The following is a 22,676-nucleotide window of genomic DNA, read 5'->3' on the forward strand; positions in this document are numbered from 1 at the left end:
TTGGATTCTAAAGAGCTTTAATAGACAAGCAAAGCATTTGATATTTGATCTTGGGAGTAACAAGATTTATTGATAAAGGATAGTTTAATGATAAGGAAGACTAGTATGGTAGTCATTTTTTAATTTTTAATTTATTGCTACCACAAGAAGTTTTACACACACACAAATTTACACATATATAGCTCTATATCGGTCTATGGGTCCTTCCTTTTTGTCACTGACTTTCTTGTTGGTGGGAGAACAGAGGTATCTAGTCCTGGAATCCCTAAATCAAAGGCTGTTAAGGGCCACACCTAAGTGTGAAGGTGCCGATGAGTTCTCCGAAAGCCCCCACAGCTGTGAATCATAACACGCCTGAAGGAATTGCAAATCAGCCTGCTGTGCAGATGTTGTTGTGGTTTGGGAATGAAATAAATTGGAGGAGAGAGGTCAGAGAATGCAACTGCCTCTCAGTCTCCTTGTATTATCCTCTCCCATGAAGGGATCTATTCTGCTGCTCAGAATTAGCTCCCCGGCAGCCACTAGCAGGTGGCTCCCTTAACAAAAGGCTTTGGACACAAGGAGAAACTCTATGACATAATTCAAGATGGTTCAAGGATCATCGTTTAAGTGAGGAGCCAGAGAGATGGACCTAAGCCCGCGAGAATAGGAACAATATTCTTCGGAACCATATGAACCACAGCAAAGTTTCTCCAGAATCACACAGGAGGTAAAACATTCCTTGGAAAATTTGGAAATAGAACTAGAGATGATCCTAAAAAAGCCTGGTTTCTATAGTAAGCATCACCACATTGAAATGGGATAATTAAATAATACTTAGAATCACCCATAAGGTTAGGACTTTATTAAAGTGTTTCAATGAATGGTCGTGTCCCTGGATCCTCGATATATTTGCAGGGCTGGTTGTATGTGAATTATATTGCATACAAAATTGTAGATCAGGGGAGTTACTCTGGAGAAGGGAAAAGGAAAGACCATGATCAGGGTCATACCAGGATTTATGGATAATGGCAGCTGAAAGCTACCCAGTGATTTCAAAACAAAACAAGGAGTTTGCTGTTTGGAGACTGAACTGGGCTTGTATTTATGTATTTCTTCATAACTATTTACCTAGATAAGACTTCAAGATGTGTTCCTTCCTTCAAAAATTTCTTCAAAGTCCTCTCTTCATGATGAGGGCTTGATAAATGCCACTAAGTGATAAGTCAGAGAACTTAGTCATTGTAGCCACATAATCAAATTTTTACATGCCCAATTGGAATGCTTTGTCCAGGGTTGGGGTTAGGATTGGAAAGAAGAAAGGTCTAGTGCTGTGTCCTGGACCACAAGAGACTGGGATGGTTAGAAGATGGTCATATTTTGAAATGGCTTGATTTGGTTTGGAGTTATAGGAGGCGCATTTCTGAGGAGCCCTCTGCAGAGCTGGGCTTTGGTTGTGGGGGATTTCTGTGACTAGAGAGTGGACCACAGGAGGGCTGTCTTTAAGTAGTCATGAAAGAGGAATTAATTTAGTCTTCTTGGTTCTAAAAGACAGAACTAGAAGCAATGGGTGAAAAGCAACAAAAAGGAACATAATTAGAAATTTGTTGGAAGTAAAAACCTTCCCAACACTAATAAAACAGAAACCATCCCAAAGTGGGAGTGTGGGCACCTTAAAAAACATAACAAAACAAAACAAAAACTAGATACCCATGTGGTGGTTATGATATAGAAGGGAGTCTCCTACTGGGACTCAGTTCCTCAAAATCCTTTTGATGAGATTCTGGGATCAGAAAAAGACTCTCCGCGTGGTGAAGGGAAATGAGTTGCCCAGTATATTTGTTCTTTGGAGAGACATAGGAGGGAGTGTTCTTGCAGCTCTCTATTTGGCTTCAGATTGTGGTCTACCATTATCTTTTCCTAAACCTAGACTGAGAAGCTTCTTATCAGTTTCCCTCCTACCCCTTTTAGCTCCCAGGTATTGAGAAGTCCAGATCAGATACATAAAGATTTTTCTGTGCTGGGACACTATTGCAGAAATCAACATAATGTACTTTATGTTCTTTTTATTGACAAAACATATGGGTAATTTTTCAATATTGACCCTTGCAAAAACTTCTGTTCCAATTTTTCCCTTCCTTCCCTCCATCCCTTCCCCTAGATGGCAGGCAGTCCCGTACATGTTAAATATGTTAAAGTATATGTTAAATCCAATATATGTATACATATTTATACAGTTGTCTTGCTACACAAGAAAAATTGGATTTAGAAAGAAGGTAAAAATAACCTGGGGAAAAAAATGCAAGCAAACAATAACAGAAAGGGTGTAAATACTATGTTGTGGAACTTTCTGTTCTTAACCTTAGGATTTAGGAGAATGCTTCTACGACTTGGCCCTAGAATTTTTATGTTCTGAGTCTTTTTGGAATTGAATCCAAATTAGTTATGTGCATTAGCTGGCCGACAGTGACCCCAAAGGACTTGGAGTGGAATCCAACCTGGTTAGAGCTGCTGGAGGATGATGGCTAGAATTCCTGTAGCATTCTCTCTGTGTTAAGGTCTTTATTTGCTGGAATACCTCAGCTGATGCAAATTGTGAATTAGTTAAACTCTAAGGAATTGATACATAATGTTAAGAATTGGAGATGTCAACTCAGATCTTTTGAATTTTAAATATTCTTTATCATTCCTTGGACAGAAATATATTATACTTCTACTCTTTATTCCATAGGAAAATCATTTTAATGCACCAGAGCCTAGAGTGAGGGAGGTCAGATGAGACATAATATAGAGGAAATTTGAGAGATACAATTAGAGAGACTGTTCGTGATGGCTGGCCTAGTTAATTGCTGTAAAGGATGAGTTGATCCCTCTTGCTTTGAGGAAAGGAATGATTCTCCTAGCTAGGAGAACATTGCATGAAAAGCTGCTTTATTCTTTGTATTTGTTTTCCCAATGAACCCAGCAACTTCCTAGTCATGTGTCTGATATATATTAAGTGCTTGATTGATTAATTTTGAATGGAAAGAATGGGGAAATACACTGAAGAACTGATCTGGGGAAGGGTAAAGGGATTTATTGCAGTGACCTCCCAGCAGAGATTAGATAACATAAATTTGTGGTGGATCCTACTGGGGTGGTGACTGCTTTGTTTAAGTATTGTTCAGATTCATGAAAAAAGAAGTGGAGTAGGTGATTAAGGGTGGGAACCCAGAAAAGGAGTTTGGAAAGGAATAAACAACTTGTTAACTATGGCGACAAGACCAGAGCAAGGGAAATGGACTGTGTTTTAAACCAAGAGTGACCAGATCAGTCTCCAGATAGATCATGTTTGAGACTGAAATGAAATGAGATGCTCATGGTGTGTCTTGGGGCTAAACCAAAGATTTCCTGAAGTCATAGCAGGGAAGGATAATCACTGGGAAGTGCGCAAATTCAGGGGAACAATCAACTCTGCTTTGGAGTTGTCCATGGTGATCTTCCAGTCATGCATCAGAGAGGAACTGGAGCTCTCCAAGAGCTTTTATAATCAGGCAACGAGAAATTAACGTTAACAGCCCGAGCCATTGGTCCTCTGAGGCAATTAAATCTTGAGGGGGAAATCTTTTAAAAATTAAAATCTTTTATAGAAATGAACTAGCCTTGCTTCAAGGAAAGGGACTTAGGTAAATATTCCTGTTAAGTGAAACTAGGAAAGCAGGGAAGATGAAAGTGCCAGAAGTCATAGTGGTTTGTCTGTCTGTAGTGATTTGTTGTCTCTTCCATTAGATTGTGATTTCCTTGAAATTAGAGACTCTCATTTACTCTTCTTTATATCCTCAGTGCTTTGCATAGTTCTTAGGAAACCAGAGGTGCTTAATAAATGCTTATTGACTGACAACTCTGGTATCTGATTGCTTAAAACCAAGCAAAGATAAACGTCCAAAGACATGCTAGGATAATTTAAATAATCATACCAGATAATACATGATATGACCGATTGCCAGAGTTTATCATTTATCAAATGATAAAGATTGCAGGTGATCTTCAGAGGAGAAGCAATCAGTGTGGACTGGATAGTCCAGAGGAGACTAATGGGGGAGGTTTTGTTTGTCTGACCCAGTGAATGGGCCACGAGATTGGAAGTCGAGAGATCTGAGTTCCTGACATCGCCGCTTGTGAGTTATATGGCTGATCCAGCCATGTCAGTTTTTCTGGTCACGAGTTTCCTTCCTGCTTACATTACCTATATGGCAAGGTTGTGGGGGAAGCACATTTTCAACTTTGAAACCCCATGAGCTGCTGTTATTGCCTGAGTGGAGCCTTGAAAGAAGGGAAGACAAGAGTGGAGCGAGGAAAATTGGAAGTGGGGGAGAACAGAGACAGATGGGAATGAGCAGGATTGATAGAGGATTGGGAATTGAATATATTTCTAATTCTTTATATATTTGAATGGAAGAACATCTTCATAATTGGGATTTAAATTCAGGTCTAGTAGCTGCACATCCCTCAGGGAAGATTGCCCATACCGCCACTGCCACTTTCTGTTTTGTGGCAAGTGAAAAAACCTCTTAGAGACTGAATCTCCCTTTCTCACCCAGACTGGAAATGCAGGAGCCAAGGATGGGCTTAATCCCTATTGCTGATCAACATGATCACATTTATGATCACAGCTGATTCACCCAGCATTAGGCGGCCTGGTGGACCTGTTCTCAAGGCATATCCTATTAGTGCTGGATTTCAGGTAGACACTCAGGCTAGCCACTGCAGCTTTGACTACCTGGGCCGAAGTGATTGCCTCTGCCTCCCCAGGAGCAGGGATTGCAAGCGTGTCCCACCCCACCTGGTACAAAGTGTTTCGTGTCTATTATTTTATTTGATCTTTTAATACCAACCTGCTTATCCACTTAAGCTTTATAGAATAATAAAAAAACAACCTGTAATATTGTTGTCAATTTTATTAACAGGTGCATTTCTCTTGGGCAACAGGAGTACCTTAAACCTGTTTCATTTTCTGATCCTGTTCTTGACTCATATCTTTGGTTTCTGTGAATGATGTCATTGTGACCCTGATTTTTCTCCTCCTCCCTTATCTTTCATAAATACAAATCTTCCTGTCACTGCCTCCTCCTACTTGGCAATACCCAAGAAAACCTTTGCCTCCACGGAGGCTTGACTGAAATGATCATTATCATCAACTCCAGTCTTTAGCACAGTATTTCGCACATAGTAGAAACTTTAAAAATGTTTGTTGTCTGAACTTTTGTTTTAACTTCTGTCTCTTCTCAACCACTGCCAAATTCACCTTTTCAAAAGTGTCTTTGGAATGGGTGTCCAGCCTAAATTTGAGCCATTCTAATGGGCCATTTTAAAAGAATGCACTCTATCTTACCTTATTAAATAATTCCATATCATTGTTCTCAGCACTTTCATTCATTTTAGTTTTCTCCCCATTCTCTCAACTTTTGCATCATATTTTTTGAAAATTCAAATAGAATTGTAGACTCAAATTCAAAAAGATAAATTAAAAATATGACCCTGACATCTAAAGAGAACAGAATGGTTTTGAGCTACCAAGAATCCAGGCCTCCAAATCTAAAGATATTTGGAGCAAGGCTCTCTAAATTCTTTTGATCCCAATTGCCTATTTTCAAATTTCCTTTTTTGTCATGAACCACCGATATGTTTACATTATTTGTAAATTATATAATATACTTCTCTACTAACAATCTGTCATTTTAAAACTTGAATTAAAAATAAACATTTGGAAAGCATGAAATAATATTTGAAATTAGAGCCATAGGGAGCCATAGCAATTTATTAACTATAGGCATAATGTGACTAGATGTGAGCTTAAGGGAAATCTTTTCGACAATGGATTTGAGTGGGGTGGGACTTGTCAGGAAACCATTCAGGATGATATTACAATGCTCCAGGTGAGAATCGAAGGCTTGAACTAGGGTGTAGAGTGAATAGAGAGAAAGGGATGTAGTTGAGAAATATGATTTGACATTGTTTGATCATGTGCTCAAGTGAGAGGAGATCTGAGGACAGCACTATGGTGGGAACAGACAGCCCCTGAATCAAAGAGATAGAATAGAATTTTCTTTATTTTTAGAGAATTTGGATTTCCATAATTTCTAGAGAGAAGAGTAGCAAACTAAGAGGTTTCTGAGATTCTATTCCTTCAGAGAGGAAGGATAGACCTTGTAACTGTTGAATTTTTTTTTAGTTCTTCCAAAGAAATCTGTACACAAAAAGAATATCCTCTCCCTGGCCCATGTGGGCACATGTGTAAGGGCTGGTTACTTGTTAACCAAGGGCTTTGGGATGCCTGGAGGCCAAGCTGGATTTTGTTTAGATTTATTGATCACTTGACTAATTTTAAAGTGAAAAGTCCCAGAGTCCCAGAGGCTCATGGACTTCGTTCAGAATCCATGCTCTCTATTCTTTCTCTTTGATTTAGTGGCTGCCTTTGATTTTGTTCTCCATTTTGCTTTGAATTTCATTTCTGTCTCCTTTTTCAGTCAGCCTCCTTCCTTCGGTGTTTCTTGAAATTTTTCTTCTGTTTCATATACATCTCATTGCCATCTCCAATCCTGATTCTGGGGGTCTTACCATGTTCATTTCTCCCAATCCTTTCTAATCCCAGCTCATCAGATCATACTTGTTAAGAGCTATTAGAAACCTGGGAGATCTTCTAGTATCCTCCTTTTCATTTACACAGAGGGAAACTAAGGCAGTCTCTTATATCCCACTCTAACTTTGACAGAGTTTAAATGTGACTGTCTGTTCCAAACTTTGAGACTTCCTCCTTTTCATTTACACAGGGGGAAACTAAGGCAGTCTCTCATATCCCGCTCTAACTTTGACAGAGTTTAAATGTGACTGTCTGTTCCAAACTTTGAGATTCTAAGAGACTTGGAGTGGCCATCTAGACTGGAGCTTTGGAGCTGACCACAGAATCGCCAAGATGTGGTCCTCCAACTTCTGCTCGAAGGCTCCTAAGAAGGGACAAACTCTGCTCTTCCCAATCAAGCCCTCTGCCTTTTGCATTGCCAGGGAATTTTTCTGTCACCTACAATTTGAATCTGCCTCTGTAACATTCCTCCATCATTTTTAGTTCTGTTTTCTTGGCCAAGCAAAGTAAATCTAAGCTTTCTTCTACATAACTCGTGTTTTCCTCCCAGCCCCAACATCTCCAATGCCATGGTGCATCTCCCTGGACAAAATAGCAGGTTCTTTCCTGCACGATTTGGTCATTCCTTCCTGCACACAAAATAAAATCTTGAGACTGATCCTTCTCTTTCGGGGTGTGGCAGAGCTGAGGTATGAGGTATGCTGTAAAGGGGGAGAACAGCACGTGGGAGGACAGGACTGTAGGAAAGTCGGGGCTTGGCGGCCAGCTACTTGTTTGCTTTAGCTCTTAAGTCTGGACCTTTAAGATCCCCTATGCCCCATATTTTTGGTCTTTATCATAATTATCCACGTGTGCTTCCTGGAATTATTTGAAGGCCAGGAAAGCCTCGTGCATGTGTGATGAGAGGTAGGGGGGAGAAGGGGAAGTGCTTATTGCATACAACTTTATTTCTAATTGATGAGATTGGTTTTAGATTTTTACCCATGATGTCATAATGATAAAAAAGAATAAAAAAGAAAAGAAGGTAAAAATGAAATTCAGCAAAACTAATCAATTCTCCATTGTCAGACAGTATATGCAAAGTTCCACATCCAAAGCTCTTAATCTCTGGGGGGGAAAGGGGGAAGAAAGAGAAGGAAATGCCTTCTTATGTGTCTTGAGGTCAAGTTTGAAGTGACTTTTTTTTAAATAAAGCTTTTTTTTTTGTTTTCAAAACACATATGAATAATTTGACAACATTGACCCTTGCCTAACTTTGTGTTTCAGATTTTCTCCTTCCCCCCACTTCCTCCCCTAGATGACAAGCAATTCAATATATAGTAAACATGTTAAAATATGTTAAATCAATATGTATAAACATATTTATACAATTCTCTTGCTGCACCAGAGGAATCAGATCAAAAAAGAAAGTAAATGAGTACGAAAACAAAATGCAAGCGAACAACAAAAAGAGTGAGGATGTTATGTTGTGATCCATATTCAGTTCCCACGGCCTTGTCTCCGGGTGTAGATGGCTCTCTTCATCACAAGGTCATTGGAACTGGCATCAGTCATCTCACTGAGGTGACTTTTTAAAGGATTTTTTTATTCAAAGTTGTGAGGAGCCTACTTCTTCCTGTTAATGGACTTCATATTCATTACGGCGTTTGTTGAGGGGAGAAATCATTATGAAGATAGGGTCCATCTACGCCATTGTCACCGGCAGCAATGACTGACTAAATGCCACTGACAGGCAGATAGCCCAAGAATCCAGGGAGTGGACACCCTCCAGATCACCAGTTCTGCCTCCATACAACTGTCACAGCTATCATCCAGGAGGGTAACTCCTCTGGAAAAGGGGCCAGCCTTCCTCACCACCTGCCACTCCCAAGGGCCACTCACAGGGCAGGCCGGCCTAGCTTAAACAGCAAGGCAGCCTGAGGGAGACCAGCATGTTTCCAGTAGGGCGAAAATCCAACACGACTTTCACCACCATCCTGATGGAGACAGCTAGGACCTGAACCCAAGAGCCTGAGGGATAGCAATACTTCCAGTCTAGTGCCCTTGGCCATAATCCTGGCAAGTAACCCTGTGGGGTGTAACCTAGCAGCTGGCACAGCAGGGACTACAACTTTAACCTCAAGAGCCTCAGAAAAGCCGGTCCCATGTTTGCACTGCTGAATGGTTCGGTATCAAAAGGGGATATGATTTTGTAATAGGAAGCATGATAGAAGGAGAGGGATTTAAGAATTTTTCTTAGTAGTTTTTCATTTTTCCAAATACACGTAAAGATAAGTTTTTAACATTCATTTTTGTAAGACTTTGTATTCCATTTTTTCCCTCTCTCTCTTCCCTCACCCTTTCCTCCCCAAGACAGAAAGCAATCTGAAATAGGTTAAATGTGTATGATCCTTTCAAACACGTTTCCGTATTTTTCATGTTGTACAAGAAAAATCAGAACAAAAGGGAAAAAAATTATAAGAGAAAAAACAAACAAAAAAGGTGAAAATACCAAATTTTATACATCATTCTCTTCCCTATACTCTTTGATCAAGTGCTACTGGTCTCTTGGCTATTCCATGAACAATACACTCCAGATATATTCCCTGGCTGCCTACATATCTGGAAAGCTCCCTTTCCTGTGTTCATCTATTGACCTCTGTCGCTTCCTTTCATTTTCAGTTAAAATCTCTTTTTATGGAAGCCTTCCTATCCCTTTAATTCTCATGCCTTCCCTCTATTGATTATTTCTATGTAAAGCTTACTTTGTATAAATTTGTTTGTTCCCCTATTAGATTGTAATCTTGGGAATAGAGACAGCTCTTGCCTCTTTATATATTCTTTGCACTTAGCACAGAGTGACTGGCGTGTAGTAGGTGCTTAATAAGTGTTTATAAATTGGATGAATCTTGGATTTGAACACTAATTCTGCCACTAGCTGTGTGACCTGAAGCAAACCTCACCTCTGAATCTGTTTCCACATCTGTAAAATGGAAATCACAATACTTATATAGTCTTCCTCCTAGGATTGTTGTTAGGGAGCCCATTTTACCTGTCTTGAAGAATGACATAAATGGTGTTGTTCCCTAGCAAATTAACTTCCTAGTAACCCTAAGAGGTTTCATTTTTTACTCTCAATTTGTGGAGTTGAATTCACCAGGTATATTGGACTTAGATACCTAGAAAGTGTAAAATTCAATGAATACAAGATGCAATAACTGATCAGTGGAATGGTGCTCATCTCCGGAAACTAAGATGTAGAATGTGATGTGCATTTTTGTATTTGGCCAGTATGTGGGTTTAATTTGCTTGGCTTTATGTATTTTCTACAAAGACTATTTTTATTTATTTGGGGTTTGGGGAGGATGAAGAGAGGAAAATGAGGAGATTGTGACTACTTCTTCCAGAAAAAAGGAGAAAAGAAAAGAGTAATTGAAGAATTTTGTTTTGTTTTAAGCATATGAGAACTGAGGGAGACACAGACAAGCAGGATAGCTTTGAAAGTCACATGTTGGATGAAAAAAGAGAATCCTCTTTTTTTCTGTCCTACTTAAGAAAAATTATTATGTTTGTGTGTTTTTTAAGAATATTTGTTAAATTTGTTAAAAAAAAATTCTCAATGCTTTCAGCTGTGGCTAAACCTCTTCCTGATTCTTTGAGTTATAGGTCTCCTGTTTTCCTTGGCCAAGAAAGACCAATCAAAGTAGTTCTGGAAGAATCCCTTCTTAGACTTCCCAATCCATGACTCTGTGATGAAAAGGAAAGAGCCCTAGTTTTTTAACTGCTTAATGTCTGAGTTTCTCATCTCCAAAATGGAGGTCACATTACCTATAATGCTATATTTCAGGGTTTTTGTGAGATAGCACAGCAAGAACTAGACATGTATTATGTATGTCAGCTATTTTTATAATCATCAGTAATCACTTCCAATAACTTTAGTAAGAGTAAGTAAGTTTTTCAGGGATAAGGGAGGAGAGGTGACAGATGGAAATTCACTTATGCTAACCTTTTAATTAGAGTTTTATTGGAGAAAGGAACAGTCTAGCAAAGGAATAATTACCAACCACTATGCTATTGATTTCCTCGCCTTATAAGCTAAAGGATAATTGGTCTCTTTTGATCCTCATTCATTTCCCCTATTTATTATTGTTCTTTCCCTCCTGTTTTCTTTTTACTATTGGTTTTTCCCCATCCCCAGTAAAACATAAGTTCTTAGGGAATAGGAGGAGGCATATGATTTGAAGAGGAAATGTTTTTTCCAATATTGGAAAAAAAATATTTCAGCATAGCTGGTTTCTTGTTCAGTTTTAAGCATTTAAAAACATTTTCTGAGTAGGGGTGAATAGCCTTTCAAAGAGATCCAAAACAGATTCAGGATTTGAGACATACAGGAGACTACCTACCCCTGCCAGGCAGGTGGCAAAGCCAGTGTTCTTTAGGAAACAAAGTCAAGAGAACTGAAGAGCTAACTCGTTGTTATTTGCCTTTATTCTGCTTGTTAATCAGTATATTTCTGGATTGTTTTCTCTGCCTGCTTCCCTTTTCTGCTCCTAAATTCTCAGCAATCGTGTAAAAAAAAGAAACTCTATTATAAAATTGCTTGAAGCATTTGTGACCATTGGGTAAAAATGGTGCCTTGGACGTGGCACGTTTGTTGTTTATCCTTTGTAAAATAATTTATCAGAAATCCCATCTCTGTAATAGAAAAGGCATAAATACTGAATCTTCGAAGCAAAACTTCAGTGTCCCCTTCCCTTTGTCAGTCACACCATGAACCTAGCCACATTTATTCCTGCTGCTCTTGCTTGAGTGGCTTTTTACCCTGCCTTTCACCCGTTTATTTCCTGACTAAAAGGTATCTATCTCATCAGTTTACTCCATCACAAATTGATTCCAATGTATGAATACTTCCAGCTAGGCCTTACCATGGCTGTATTTGTTTAAAACAAAAATAAGTTCTCAATATGAAAATGATCCTCATTATAGACAGGTTTATATTGCATGTCCTCCATGTTAATAGGTTTTGTGGTGTTCTGTGTCCCCCATCTCAGACGTTCCTTTAGAAGTTTATGATGGCCAATATCATCCATTTACTAGTTATGGCCTTATTATCCAAGCCAAGGGTAAATATGGTCTAATAGCAATTGTTTTAAAAGGCCTCCAGCCTTTTGTTCAGAAATCCAGTTGAGTGGAATGTGAACTGAATCTAACAGATAAAAATGGATTATAAATGGAATCAAATGACAATAATACAAATGAAAATGCAGCTCAAAGGAAAATGTCCAAGTTAATTTTTTTCTCATTTAATGGCTTCTTTGGCTTCTTAAGGGAATTTCTGGGCACCATGTCTACTTGTCAACTTCTTGTCCACTGAAAAGGATTCTGTTTGGGTTTGTTTTGGGGAATTGTTTTGGTCTTTAGGACATTTGAAAAAAGTCTAAGGGTTTTATTGGGTATTTCTTACAGAATCCACATTTAATGTTCTTTTTCCAGTTTGGGGATAACATGAATCTGAAACGTAAACTTAGCAAAGTTATACCATTGTTCCTTTTTTTTTTTTTTTTTTCCGTTTGCTTTACTTTTCAGTCTTGTCGATGCATATCATTTATTTATTATTAATGTTTTTTGGATCTCCAGCAAGAAAAATTAAGTTAATGTGTTAATAATACTTTAAACCTAGAATGGAATGGGATGTATTATGTTTTCTGCCATTTCAAATCAAGTCAACAAGACTGTATTAAGTGCTAACCATAGACATTTTGGTAACAACTCTCCATAGAAGTTGTTTTCATTTTGATCAGGTATGCTGAATCTTGGGCTCATTTTCTGGTGGGATAAGATCCTTTCCCAGGCCTCTGTTAAATAGGAGATACATGTAGGTCAGTTTTTTTTTTTGTTTTTTTTTGTTTTTTTTGGTTTTCTTTCATTCATCACTTTGTTGGAAAGCCTTGCAGGCTTCTATCTCTTTGAATAAGGATATTGTTATCCAAAGAATGAATGTACTGAATTTCATTTTTTATTTTCCATTTAGGTGAAAAGAAATGGATTATCTCAAACTATTAGCCAAGAGGAAAGAAAGAGACAAGAGGTATGTTTTTGAGGAAGGAATGTTGTTTAATGACAATAAATTGGGTGTGTTGTATATTTCTTATTTTTTAGCTTTGTCCCGGGTTAAGTGATAGTCAGCCATAGGCATCTCCAGCCATCTGTTAGTCTACATCCTGAGATTTCTGAAACAAAACCACCTTGAGTCAGTTGTGTAATTCATAGGATGTTGTAACTCAAAAACATTAGCAGTTTCTTTCTTTGCAAACCATAAGGCACTGTGTAGACCTTAGCTATTAATATTTCCTTAATGAAGCATCTTGAAGGTATCAAACCAATTATTTATAATTTCCTTCAATTCCCAAAAGAAAATTTTGGAATTCTTGATACCACAGCAAAAGATACACATGAACAAGCAATCAGTCACTAAAGATTCATGGAGTCTGTGTGTTCCAGGCATATCAAAATGGGCCCGGGACGGGGACTGTCCTTAAGGAGTTTATAATCTCATGGGGTCACATACACAACATCTCTGGGAGATGCTAAAACATCTTCATAGCTTTGGGAAGTCTTGACGAGAGGAATAAGAACTGCTTATAGAATGGATCGAATTCCCTGCCAAGAAAATCTGCTTCCCATTGGACATTGAGCACTTGGAAGGCAGGAGCTGTGTCTTGACCAGTGACTTTTACAATGTCCAGCACGTAGTAAGAAATCCTCACTGTCTAATGTCCCATGGAATGTGCTGTGGGTCTCTAGTGTTTTGTCTGCAGCTAAGTGTGAATAAGCTGCATCAATTAGGAAGAGAGTTGTTGTTGCTTGGGAAGAAGCAGGGGCACTGATAGTCTAGGAGGAGGTAAGATATCTGTCTCTAAGTGGGGACAATTCCCCTTGAAATCACTGTGAAGAACAATTCCGGGCTCTGAAAGAATATGCTGTAATCAGATGACATCTCAGCCATACTCCTCACTTTACAGATTAGAAAACTGACATCCGGAGAATGGGAAATGATTTGCTTCAAATCTCCCAGGTGGTCCAAAGCCAGAATTACAGATCTGAAAAGAGTTCCTCTGCCTCCAATTCTGGATCTTTTCTGTTTACATTAAGCTGCTTTGGTTCTTCCCAGCATTCCTCCCACTTTTTTCAAGGGCAGATCCTTAGAATCCATAGACATTGTTACCTTTCCTCCAAATCTCTGCCATCACATTCCCACGTCAGTCAACCAGTGAGCATTTATTAAGCTCCTCCATGCCAGACACTGGGCTAAGAATGAAAGAATCCCTCCTTCCAGGGAGCTTACTTTTGGTTTTGTTTCTCTGAGCGTGAATTTTGGCGATTTCTTGGAAATCTCAGTCTATGTGCCATGTACAAGGTGGAACAAATTTTCCTCCCCGTATTTCATATGTATTTGGTGTTTGTGTTATGTGAAAACTTTAACGACTCTTTCTTGCTCCTAGGCTATGTTTGAAGTCATTTCCTCTGAACACTCCTACTTGCTCAGCTTGGAGATCCTCATACGGATGTTTAAAAATTCTAAAGAACTGAGTGATACAATGACCAAAACTGAGAGCCATCATCTCTTCTCCAACATCGCTGATGTCTGTGAAGCCAGCAAAAAGTGAGTGTGTGGACCCCACGAGGTGGTTCTGGGTTCGACCGGGAAGCTGAACGGTCCCCAGCACCTTGGTCTGTTTTGTGTATTATCTTGACAAAAAATCATGATAGTGGATCGTCTGTTCTAAAGTCTTCCTGTCGACGGGGTGGTATGTAAAGCTGTTTAACAACATCGATAATACTTATCTGTCTTCTTACCTTATGTTGGGCTGTACATGTTTATGAGTGTCTGGTTGGGTCAGCACCGAAGGGAAGGAGAGTTAGATATGGGACATGGGAATGATGCTTTTTTCTCTGCTTCCAGCACTGTGTCAGGAAGTTCTAAAGCTGTGGGATAGGACCAGCTCAGATATGGCATGCTGCAATGATTCCTGGGAGTATGTGATTGTTCAGCGAAGGCTCGCTGCTTTTTTTGCTAGAATTCCAGACCTGTCAGGGGCAGGACCTGGGGTGATGATTAGAGTCATGCCCTTTTCTAATTCCCATTCAGTATTTCTGCCTACCTTGTAGCCCCATTTCTGAGAATATTGAAGGAGGGGGTAGAGCGGAGGTGTCAAAACAAATGACCTCTGGGTAATGTTGGTAATATCTCTGAATGCAGTCAAAATTAGATTAAAACATAACTAGGGAATATTTCACAAATTAAATCAAAAACACAAGACATAGATAATGTGAGTTTGTGGTTTTCTAAGTCGATCACTGTTTAGCAGGGATCTTTTTGTATGATTTAGTTAACCCTCCCCTCCTTTTTCATTCAAGTGTGTGACACCTCTGGAGTAAGTGTCTTCGTGAGCAAATACATTCTGTGTGATTTTGTTTTAAAGGCAAGACTGTATTTTTATATAGGCATAGGGTAGTGTGAGCCATGTGACCTGAGATAGAGAGGTCACCGTGGTCATTGTAGTATCTCCAGGGAAATGAGATTCACGTTCAGTTTTCTTTCTCTCCCATTTCTCTTTCCAGGTTGCTTATCCCATGTTCCTCCTCACCCAAAATATGTTCCAGCCAAGCCAACCTCCTTATTGTTCTGCACTGATTTCTTGCCTCTGAGCTTTTATCCTAATTTAGAATGCTCTTTCTCATCTTTCTCCCTCGAACCCCTGGCTGTCTGGGGGACTCAGCTCAGAGCCTCTCTCTGCCTTCTTTAGGAATACTCTCCTAATTTCCCCCAGTTTTTTGTTAGCCTTCTTTAATCACCTTCCATTCCTTTGACCTTTGCTTGTGAACATGTTACATCTCTCCCAGTGAAAGATAACCGTCTTGAAGGGACTGGTCCATTTATGACTACATCCCCAGGATCTAGCCTAGGGTTCGGGAAAGAGGAAGCATTTAATAAAGGCTTTCTGCTTCTCCAAAAGCTGGAGGATGGGAGAGAGTGGAGAATCTGACACATGTCATCTAGAAAAGGAGAGTTTCTGTGGGGAGGAATCTCCTGACCTTTGATAACTCTCACACCCATGTTATCATATAAGCCTTCACCACAGGCTCACCTACAGAGATTACTGATCAATAGTCCTTTGAATGGTGATAATAATGAGGTGTCTCCCAGGGAGACTGCTGTTTGCTGAGTACATTCACCAGGGTCATCGAAAATTGCCTGTGAGGAACAAACAAAAAAAGGATTTCCTTTGAGTGCTGAAGTTTTGTTTTGTTTTGTTTTTCATTAAGCTCCAGGATTCTACAAAATCTCAATGCAATCCTGTATTATACCAACCATGGCCTAAACCTTCCCCTCTTCCAACTTTCTTATTTCTGCCCAGGGCGTAACATCTTTCCAAAGTTCCTGGTTTGTGACCCTAACTCCTCCTCTCTCACTTTCAGCCACCTGCACTCGAATCGTATACCATTTGTATCTTTACAACATCGCTCAGATCCCACCTCTTATCTCTACTCAAGCAACTCCTAATTTAGTTCATTCTTTTATCACTTTACTAGATTATGTAGCAGCCTTCTCCACTCCCATTCCTAGATCCCACTCTAGATGCTAAAATGATCTTCCTGAAGCATAAATCTCTCTCTCTCTCTCTCTCTCTCTCTCTCTCTCTCTCTCTCTCTCTCTCTCTCTCTCTCTTTTCTCTCTCTCTCTCTCTCTCTCTCTCTCTCTCTCTCTCTCTCTCTCTCTCTCTCTCCTCTCTCCTCTCTCCTCTCTCCTCTCTCCTCTCTCCTCTCTCCTTTCTCTCTCCCCTTTCTCTCTCTCCTTCCTATCTCTCTCTCTCCTTCCTATCTCTCTCTCTCTGTCTCTGTCTCTGTCTCTCTCTCTCTCTGTCTCTCTCTCTGTCTCTCTGTCTCTCTCTTTCTCCTTCCTCTCTTTCTCTCTTTCTCTCTCTCTCTCTCTCTGTCTCTCTGTATCTCTGTCTCTCTCTTTCTCCTTCCTCTCTCTTTCTCTTTCTCTCTCTCTCTCTCTCTCTGTCTCTCTGTCTCTCTGTCTCTCTGTCTCTCTGTCTCTCTGTCTCCTGTCTCTCTTCTCTCTTCTCTCTCTCTCTCTTTTATTTTTATTTTTTTTATTTTATAGCTTTTTATTTACAAGATCTAGGCATGGGTAATTTTTCAGCATTGACAATTGCAAAACCTTTTGTTCTAACTTTCCCCCTCCTTCCCCCCACCCCTTCCCCCAGATGGCAGGTTGACCAATACATGTTCAATATGTTAAAGTATAAGTTAAGTACAATATATGCACACATTGAAGCACAAATCTCAATATGCAGCTCCCCTGCTCAGTTAATTCCAGTGGCTTCCTAGTTCCTCAAGTATAAAATATAATCTTCTATGTGTAGCATTTAAAGCCCTTCACAATCTGACCCCAATTTATCATTCCAGCCTAATTGGACATTGCTGCCCACCAGGAACTTTGTGATCCAACCTTTCTGGCCTCCTCTCTGTTTCTTGGTCATGATATAGGTATATTTTATATAGGTATAGGGTAGTCCATCTCTTTTCTCCGTTCTTTGTATTAGTCATCTGCTATCTCTAGGGATGCTTTCCCCCTTTACTTCTACCTCACCTAGTAGATATAGCTTTCTATTTTGATTCCCCTCACTCACTGATCCTATGTTCTGCCTCCCCAAAATCCTTCCCCCTGAAGCAATGAGTTTGTGCCTATTTTGTAGATAATTTGGGGGAAGGTGTTTTTCCTTCAATAGAACATTCCTTAAATGTGGAATATGCTTTGTTTTGGTCATTGTATCCACTGATCCTACTCAGTACCTTGCACATAGTAGGTGTTGCTTGTTGCTGGAAAGAGAGCCCACATCCAGAAAATCCCAAAGCCATCAACATGTAGAGCCTCCAGAGCAGATGAAAAGGTCAGCCTTGGTTTTGTTTGTCCAATTTTTATGTAATTCAGTACCAGAGCAAAAATTCTTTGAAGTTCCTTGCTTTTTAAAAAAATCAGTGTTCCTCAGCTGCAGGGTGGAAGTAAAAAACCAAAAAACCCCCAGAAACTTTAGTCTGAGAAGGAAGAAGGAAGAAGGAAAGTGATGAGAGACCATCAAATTTGGGGCTGCAACAATTAAAGATTGCCATCTTATTTAAGACAAAAGGAAGTTCAAAGAATCTAGGAAATGCTTCAGGGGGACAATATTAGATGAATTCAAAGATACAGATCAAAGCAGATTTTTCCAACTTTAATTTTCTTACTTTTCTTCTTTCTCCCTCCCTTCCCTTTCTTCCACCCTCTTCTTTCTTTCCTTCCTTCCTTCCTCATTCCCTTCATTCCTTCCTTCCTTTCCCTCTCTCCTTCATTCCTTCTCTCTCCTGTCTTCTCCCTCCCTCCCCCTCTTTCTTTTCTTCCTTCTTTCCTTCTAAAAAACTAAAATAGTTTTCCTTTATTTTTCTTATCTTTTACTTGCCTTTCAATGCTTTAGATTTGAATAACTGCTCAAAGGATACTTGATTTGTCATATATGGCTCATGAAAGAAAGAACTTTTATGTTATCAAACAATTTTATATTTTTGTACATAATTATCATTTTTAGAACATTTTTAAAGAACATCATGTATATTCATCTTAAAAGTTTTTTTTTTTTAAACTGGTGGCTCTTTATAACTATATAAATATAAATAAAGTGAAAAAAAATTCACTTGAAAGTCCATTTTACTACAAAATACCTCCTTGTTGAGTTTCTCAGAATTCAATATTTTATATGGAAGCTTTGGAGAGATACAAATTATCAACATCAGAGTTGGACTGTGCAAATTAAAAAACACAGATTTTTTAAAGTGATTTAGGATTATCTTCCATGGTTTATTTTTAACTAATGGAAAATGGTGACCCCAAAGGAATGGTGCTTTAGCTTTGGGCTGCCAAGGCTACAAAAGAAGCATGATTTGTTGCTGCTAATCAGCCCTTGGTGCATATTTTAACGATCTAGGCTGGTGATTTGCCTGCCTTCGATTCCTTCAGGCACTTGGCATAATTTTTGTTTAAATGCATTGCCATGCCAACTGTCCATGGATGGACAATTACTTTATGAATTAAGAGAATGGCTCTGGTAGAGTTCTTTAAAAGAGATAGATAAGAACAAGAGACATTGTAATTATAGTTAGTTATTTGTAATTGTTAACATTTTTTTCAAGAAGTGTGTGTTTTTATGTTTTCTTCTGCAAAATCTAACATCCTAGTTTATTTCTAAATAATCTACTGGTTATGCTTTTTCTGGAAATACTGTTGACCAGTTTGGGCCAGGCAGAAGTTGGAAGCAGACTCGGAGTCTTCCCTTAGGCAATGAAAGGATTTTAAAAAAATGTTTCTTAATGTCACGGCATCCATCCCTCCATCCCTCTCTCCCTGAGATGACCAACTTTCTTCTTGTCCTTAGTCCTGGCTCTGCTTTACAAAAGTTAAAAAAAGATCTGTTTTTCTTTTCCAATATCTAACTTTTTTTTTTTTCCTGAGGCAATTAAGGTTATTTTGGTGACACAATCAGGATTAAGTGACTTGTCCAGAGTCACACAGCTAGGAAGTGTTAAGTGTTTAAAGACTAGATTTGAACTCGGGTCCTCCTGACTTCAGGGCTGGCGCTCTATCCACTGTGCCATGTAGTTGCTCCTAATTTCAAGGGCATTACCCACTCTCAGTTCTACAAAACTTCAGTCAATAAGCATTTCTTAAATGCTTACTGTGTACAAGGCACTATGCTAAGTAGTAGGAATTCAAAGAAAGACAAAACAAGCTCATAATTTAATGACAGAAAAAGCATCCCAATAATTCCATAATAGTCTATGCAGGGCATAGTGGAGATAATCTCAGGGGCAAGGCATGGGGTGTGGGGAAAGAAACTTTGGAAAATGACTTCTTCCAGAACGTAGGATGGAGCTGGATCTTGAAGGAAGCCAGAGAAGACGGAAGCAAGGAAGCAGCATAGGAGAACCTTCCAGGAAAAAGGGGACAGTCAGTCAAAAAGTTTGAAGTCAGGAGATGGAGGACCTTGGTGGAGGAAGAGCCAGAAGGCTTGAGTCACTAGGAAGAATCTGTGGAAGTCTGGAAAATTAAGTATGTCAGGAGGAGCCAGCTTGTGAAGAACTTTACAGCCAATTTAATCTTGGAGGTTATTGGAGCCACTGGAGTTCATTGAATAGCATGATTAGATTTCTGCTTTAGGAAGAGAACTTTTGCAGTTGAGTGGAAAATCATTGACTTGCTTAATAAATTCTAATGGTTCTTTATTCCCTCTAGAAGAAAGCTAGAGGAATTCCTGCTTTTTGCTCTTCTCAATCTGACTCCAATTTACTTTTCCCAGCTACTCATATATTACTTCCCTTCATGCTTTCTTCAGTCTAGCCAGATTGACTGTTCCAAACTAATAACACCACATTTCCCTTCTCCATGACTTTACAAAAGGTGCACTCCATGTTTACCTCTGCCTCCTAGAATCCCTAATTTCCTTCCAAGTCTTGCTCACTTGATCTGTCTCCCTTAGCTGCTAGTATCTCACCAAAATTAATTACCTGGCGTTCATTATGTATAATATATGTGTGTCTACCTCTCATCCATAGAATATAAGCTACTTGAGGATAGAGGCTACTTCATTTTTGTCTTTGTATCTCTGACACCTAGCATCATTTGTGCTTAATTATGAGCAGTTAGTAAAGGTTTGTAGAATGATTTGCTGTCAGCACCTCATCCTTCCCTCCCCATTCCCTACTTAACTTGGCCATAAATCAATAAAAAGAAAAAAAAAACAATTTGCTCAAGTCAATAAATATTTATTAAACTTAGCCTGTGTTCTGGGTACTGAATTATATGTTGGATGTAAAGCAAAACTCCAGCAGTACTTGCCCTCAGTGTGGTTCCATTCTATCAGAATGATCATGGGAATATCCCGAGAAATATAGTTCGTGACTGAGCACTAGAAGGCAAAAAATCACCAAGGATATTTGAAGAAGGAAAGAATCCTGATGATTGGGGATGAGGAAGCCAAGGAGGCTTTTAGAAGAAAGGACATAGGCTTTGAGCTGAGCCTTGAAGGGTATTGAAAGGTAGACTGATAATAACTGCATTTTAAGCTTGGGAAGTGGGGTGGGGAAAACAACTTGTAAGAATTCATGAAGGGAGGATACAGCAAGTCTGGGACATAGACTTATTGAAGGGTACTAACATTACCTGAGAATACAGAAGGGGATCAGAGCCAGGTTTGGGAAGCTAAGGAGTTTGATTTATCTTAGAACAACAAAGACATGGGGGAGTTTATGAGTAAAGAAATGACGGTCAGATCTGTGCCTTAGGGAGATTATTTTTCAGCTCCTTGAGAAGCGGATCAGAAAGGAGATGAAGCTGATAAATAGAAGGGTATTACAATGGCCCAAGGGAGAGAGGATGAGGATTTGAATGAAAGTAGTTGCTTGAGAGACATCAGGGATAATTGCAGATAGCCATTGTCCTTTGTCCCAGACTCTGGATCCAAAACTATTCCATGTCATTTTGCTAGCCTTTTTATAAATGAATTGAGAAATGGGATGAAATTCTTTCTGCTCAGAATTTTGTAAATAATCTACTCCCTGATCACTGCCAGAGTCATTCCAGGTCCTATTAGCTCTGCCCAATCCGCTGCCTTCCATACTATTACTTATTCTTGATGGTTTTCTATACCTTCTTTCTCTTTCTTTTGCATCCTCTCCTCTGGAAGAGCCAAGTACATTCAGGGTGCTGCCCCTAAGCTTCCTCAGAAGAGTTGGCTTTGTCCTCGAAGGAGCTCTTTGACCCTCTTCTCAGGACTTTCAGTGGTTTATAGTCAACTTGCTTTTAAAAACAAGTCTTTCCTCTAATCTGTGAAACCCACCAAGAGCTCAGCTCTAGGCGCTCTCCTTCTAGCACTTCCTTCTGCTTGACCATGCTGGGATGCTCCTTTTCATTTTTCCCATTGTGAAAATCCAGATTTGGCTCAAATTTTCCTTCTCTACTTGGTTTTACAGATCTCCCAGAAGTCTGTTGTTCAGACAAAACTGAGAGTTGAGATATTTTCTGACACGTTGTTCTGTATTTTTAGGGGGATATAGATATAGATATTGCCCTGCAGATATCTGTCCTACAGCTAAACCCTCCTATATGTTAAGGCAGCAGGTGGTATGGAGTGATATACTGGAGTCAGAAAGATTTGAATTTAAACCTAGCCTCAGAAACTTATTAGCTATGTGACCCTGACCAAGTCACTTAACCTGTCTGCCTCAGTTTCCCCAACAATAAAATCAAAATAATAGCATTTACCTCCCACGATTGTTAAGATCAAATGAGAAAATACTTGTAAAGCACCTAACACAATGTCTGGTACATTATAGCTAATCAAAAAATGTTTGTTTTCCTTGCAATGAAAATAAAATGAGATCATATTTGTAATGTGCTTTACAAAACATAAAACATTATATAAATGCTAGCTATAATTATTATAGCACACATATAAGTTTCCCATAAGTATTTGCTGAATTGAAGCTTTAAAAAATCATAAAAAGTTGGATACTCATATCCCCTTAGAAAATGGTTTGATTTAATTTAATGTGTATCCTATCCTAGCCTACCATGAATAGTGAAACATTTAAATTCTCTTGGCTCGACCTTCATAATTCCACAATACATATATATTATGTTTTCATCTTAAGCGACATGGAAGTTTTAGTGGAAAATGCCTTGAAGGCATTACCTCCCCCTCCTCCTGCCCTTCCCTGCCTAAATTGATTTTAATTAGCTCAGTCTATAGATGTGCTGTCATTTATTTTTAATTTCTTCTCAATGGATGTCTATTAATGTATGGCCAGGGTTAGAACGCTAGCAGATAATGGACTCAGAAGGCTATTTTCTTACATTGAGTATTTGGATCAATTAGCACTAATTACTTGCTCCAGACCAGGACTGAGTTAAGCACTGGGAAATAACAAAGTATAAGGAAAATCAGTCCATGTCCTTGGAGAGAGATACATGCACATATACACATATCTAATGGATATATAT

At 39.1% G+C, this 22,676-nt stretch overlaps 1 protein-coding gene across 1 annotated transcript in view; it reads left to right on the top strand.

The window, feature by feature from the left end:
- The window catches only part of ARHGEF26 (Rho guanine nucleotide exchange factor 26), a 129,212-nt gene that overhangs the window by 13,550 nt on the left and 92,986 nt on the right, over positions 1–22,676 (top strand). Inside the window, exons 5-6 of the mRNA XM_074298043.1 lie at positions 12,609–12,665; positions 14,080–14,240. Of these exons, the coding sequence (XP_074154144.1) occupies positions 12,609–12,665; positions 14,080–14,240 (218 nt within the window). The remainder of the gene's footprint in view (positions 1–12,608; positions 12,666–14,079; positions 14,241–22,676) is intronic.

Source organism: Sminthopsis crassicaudata, chromosome 3 (assembly GCF_048593235.1).
Source record: "Sminthopsis crassicaudata isolate SCR6 chromosome 3, ASM4859323v1, whole genome shotgun sequence".
Taxonomy (NCBI): domain Eukaryota; kingdom Metazoa; phylum Chordata; class Mammalia; order Dasyuromorphia; family Dasyuridae; genus Sminthopsis; species Sminthopsis crassicaudata.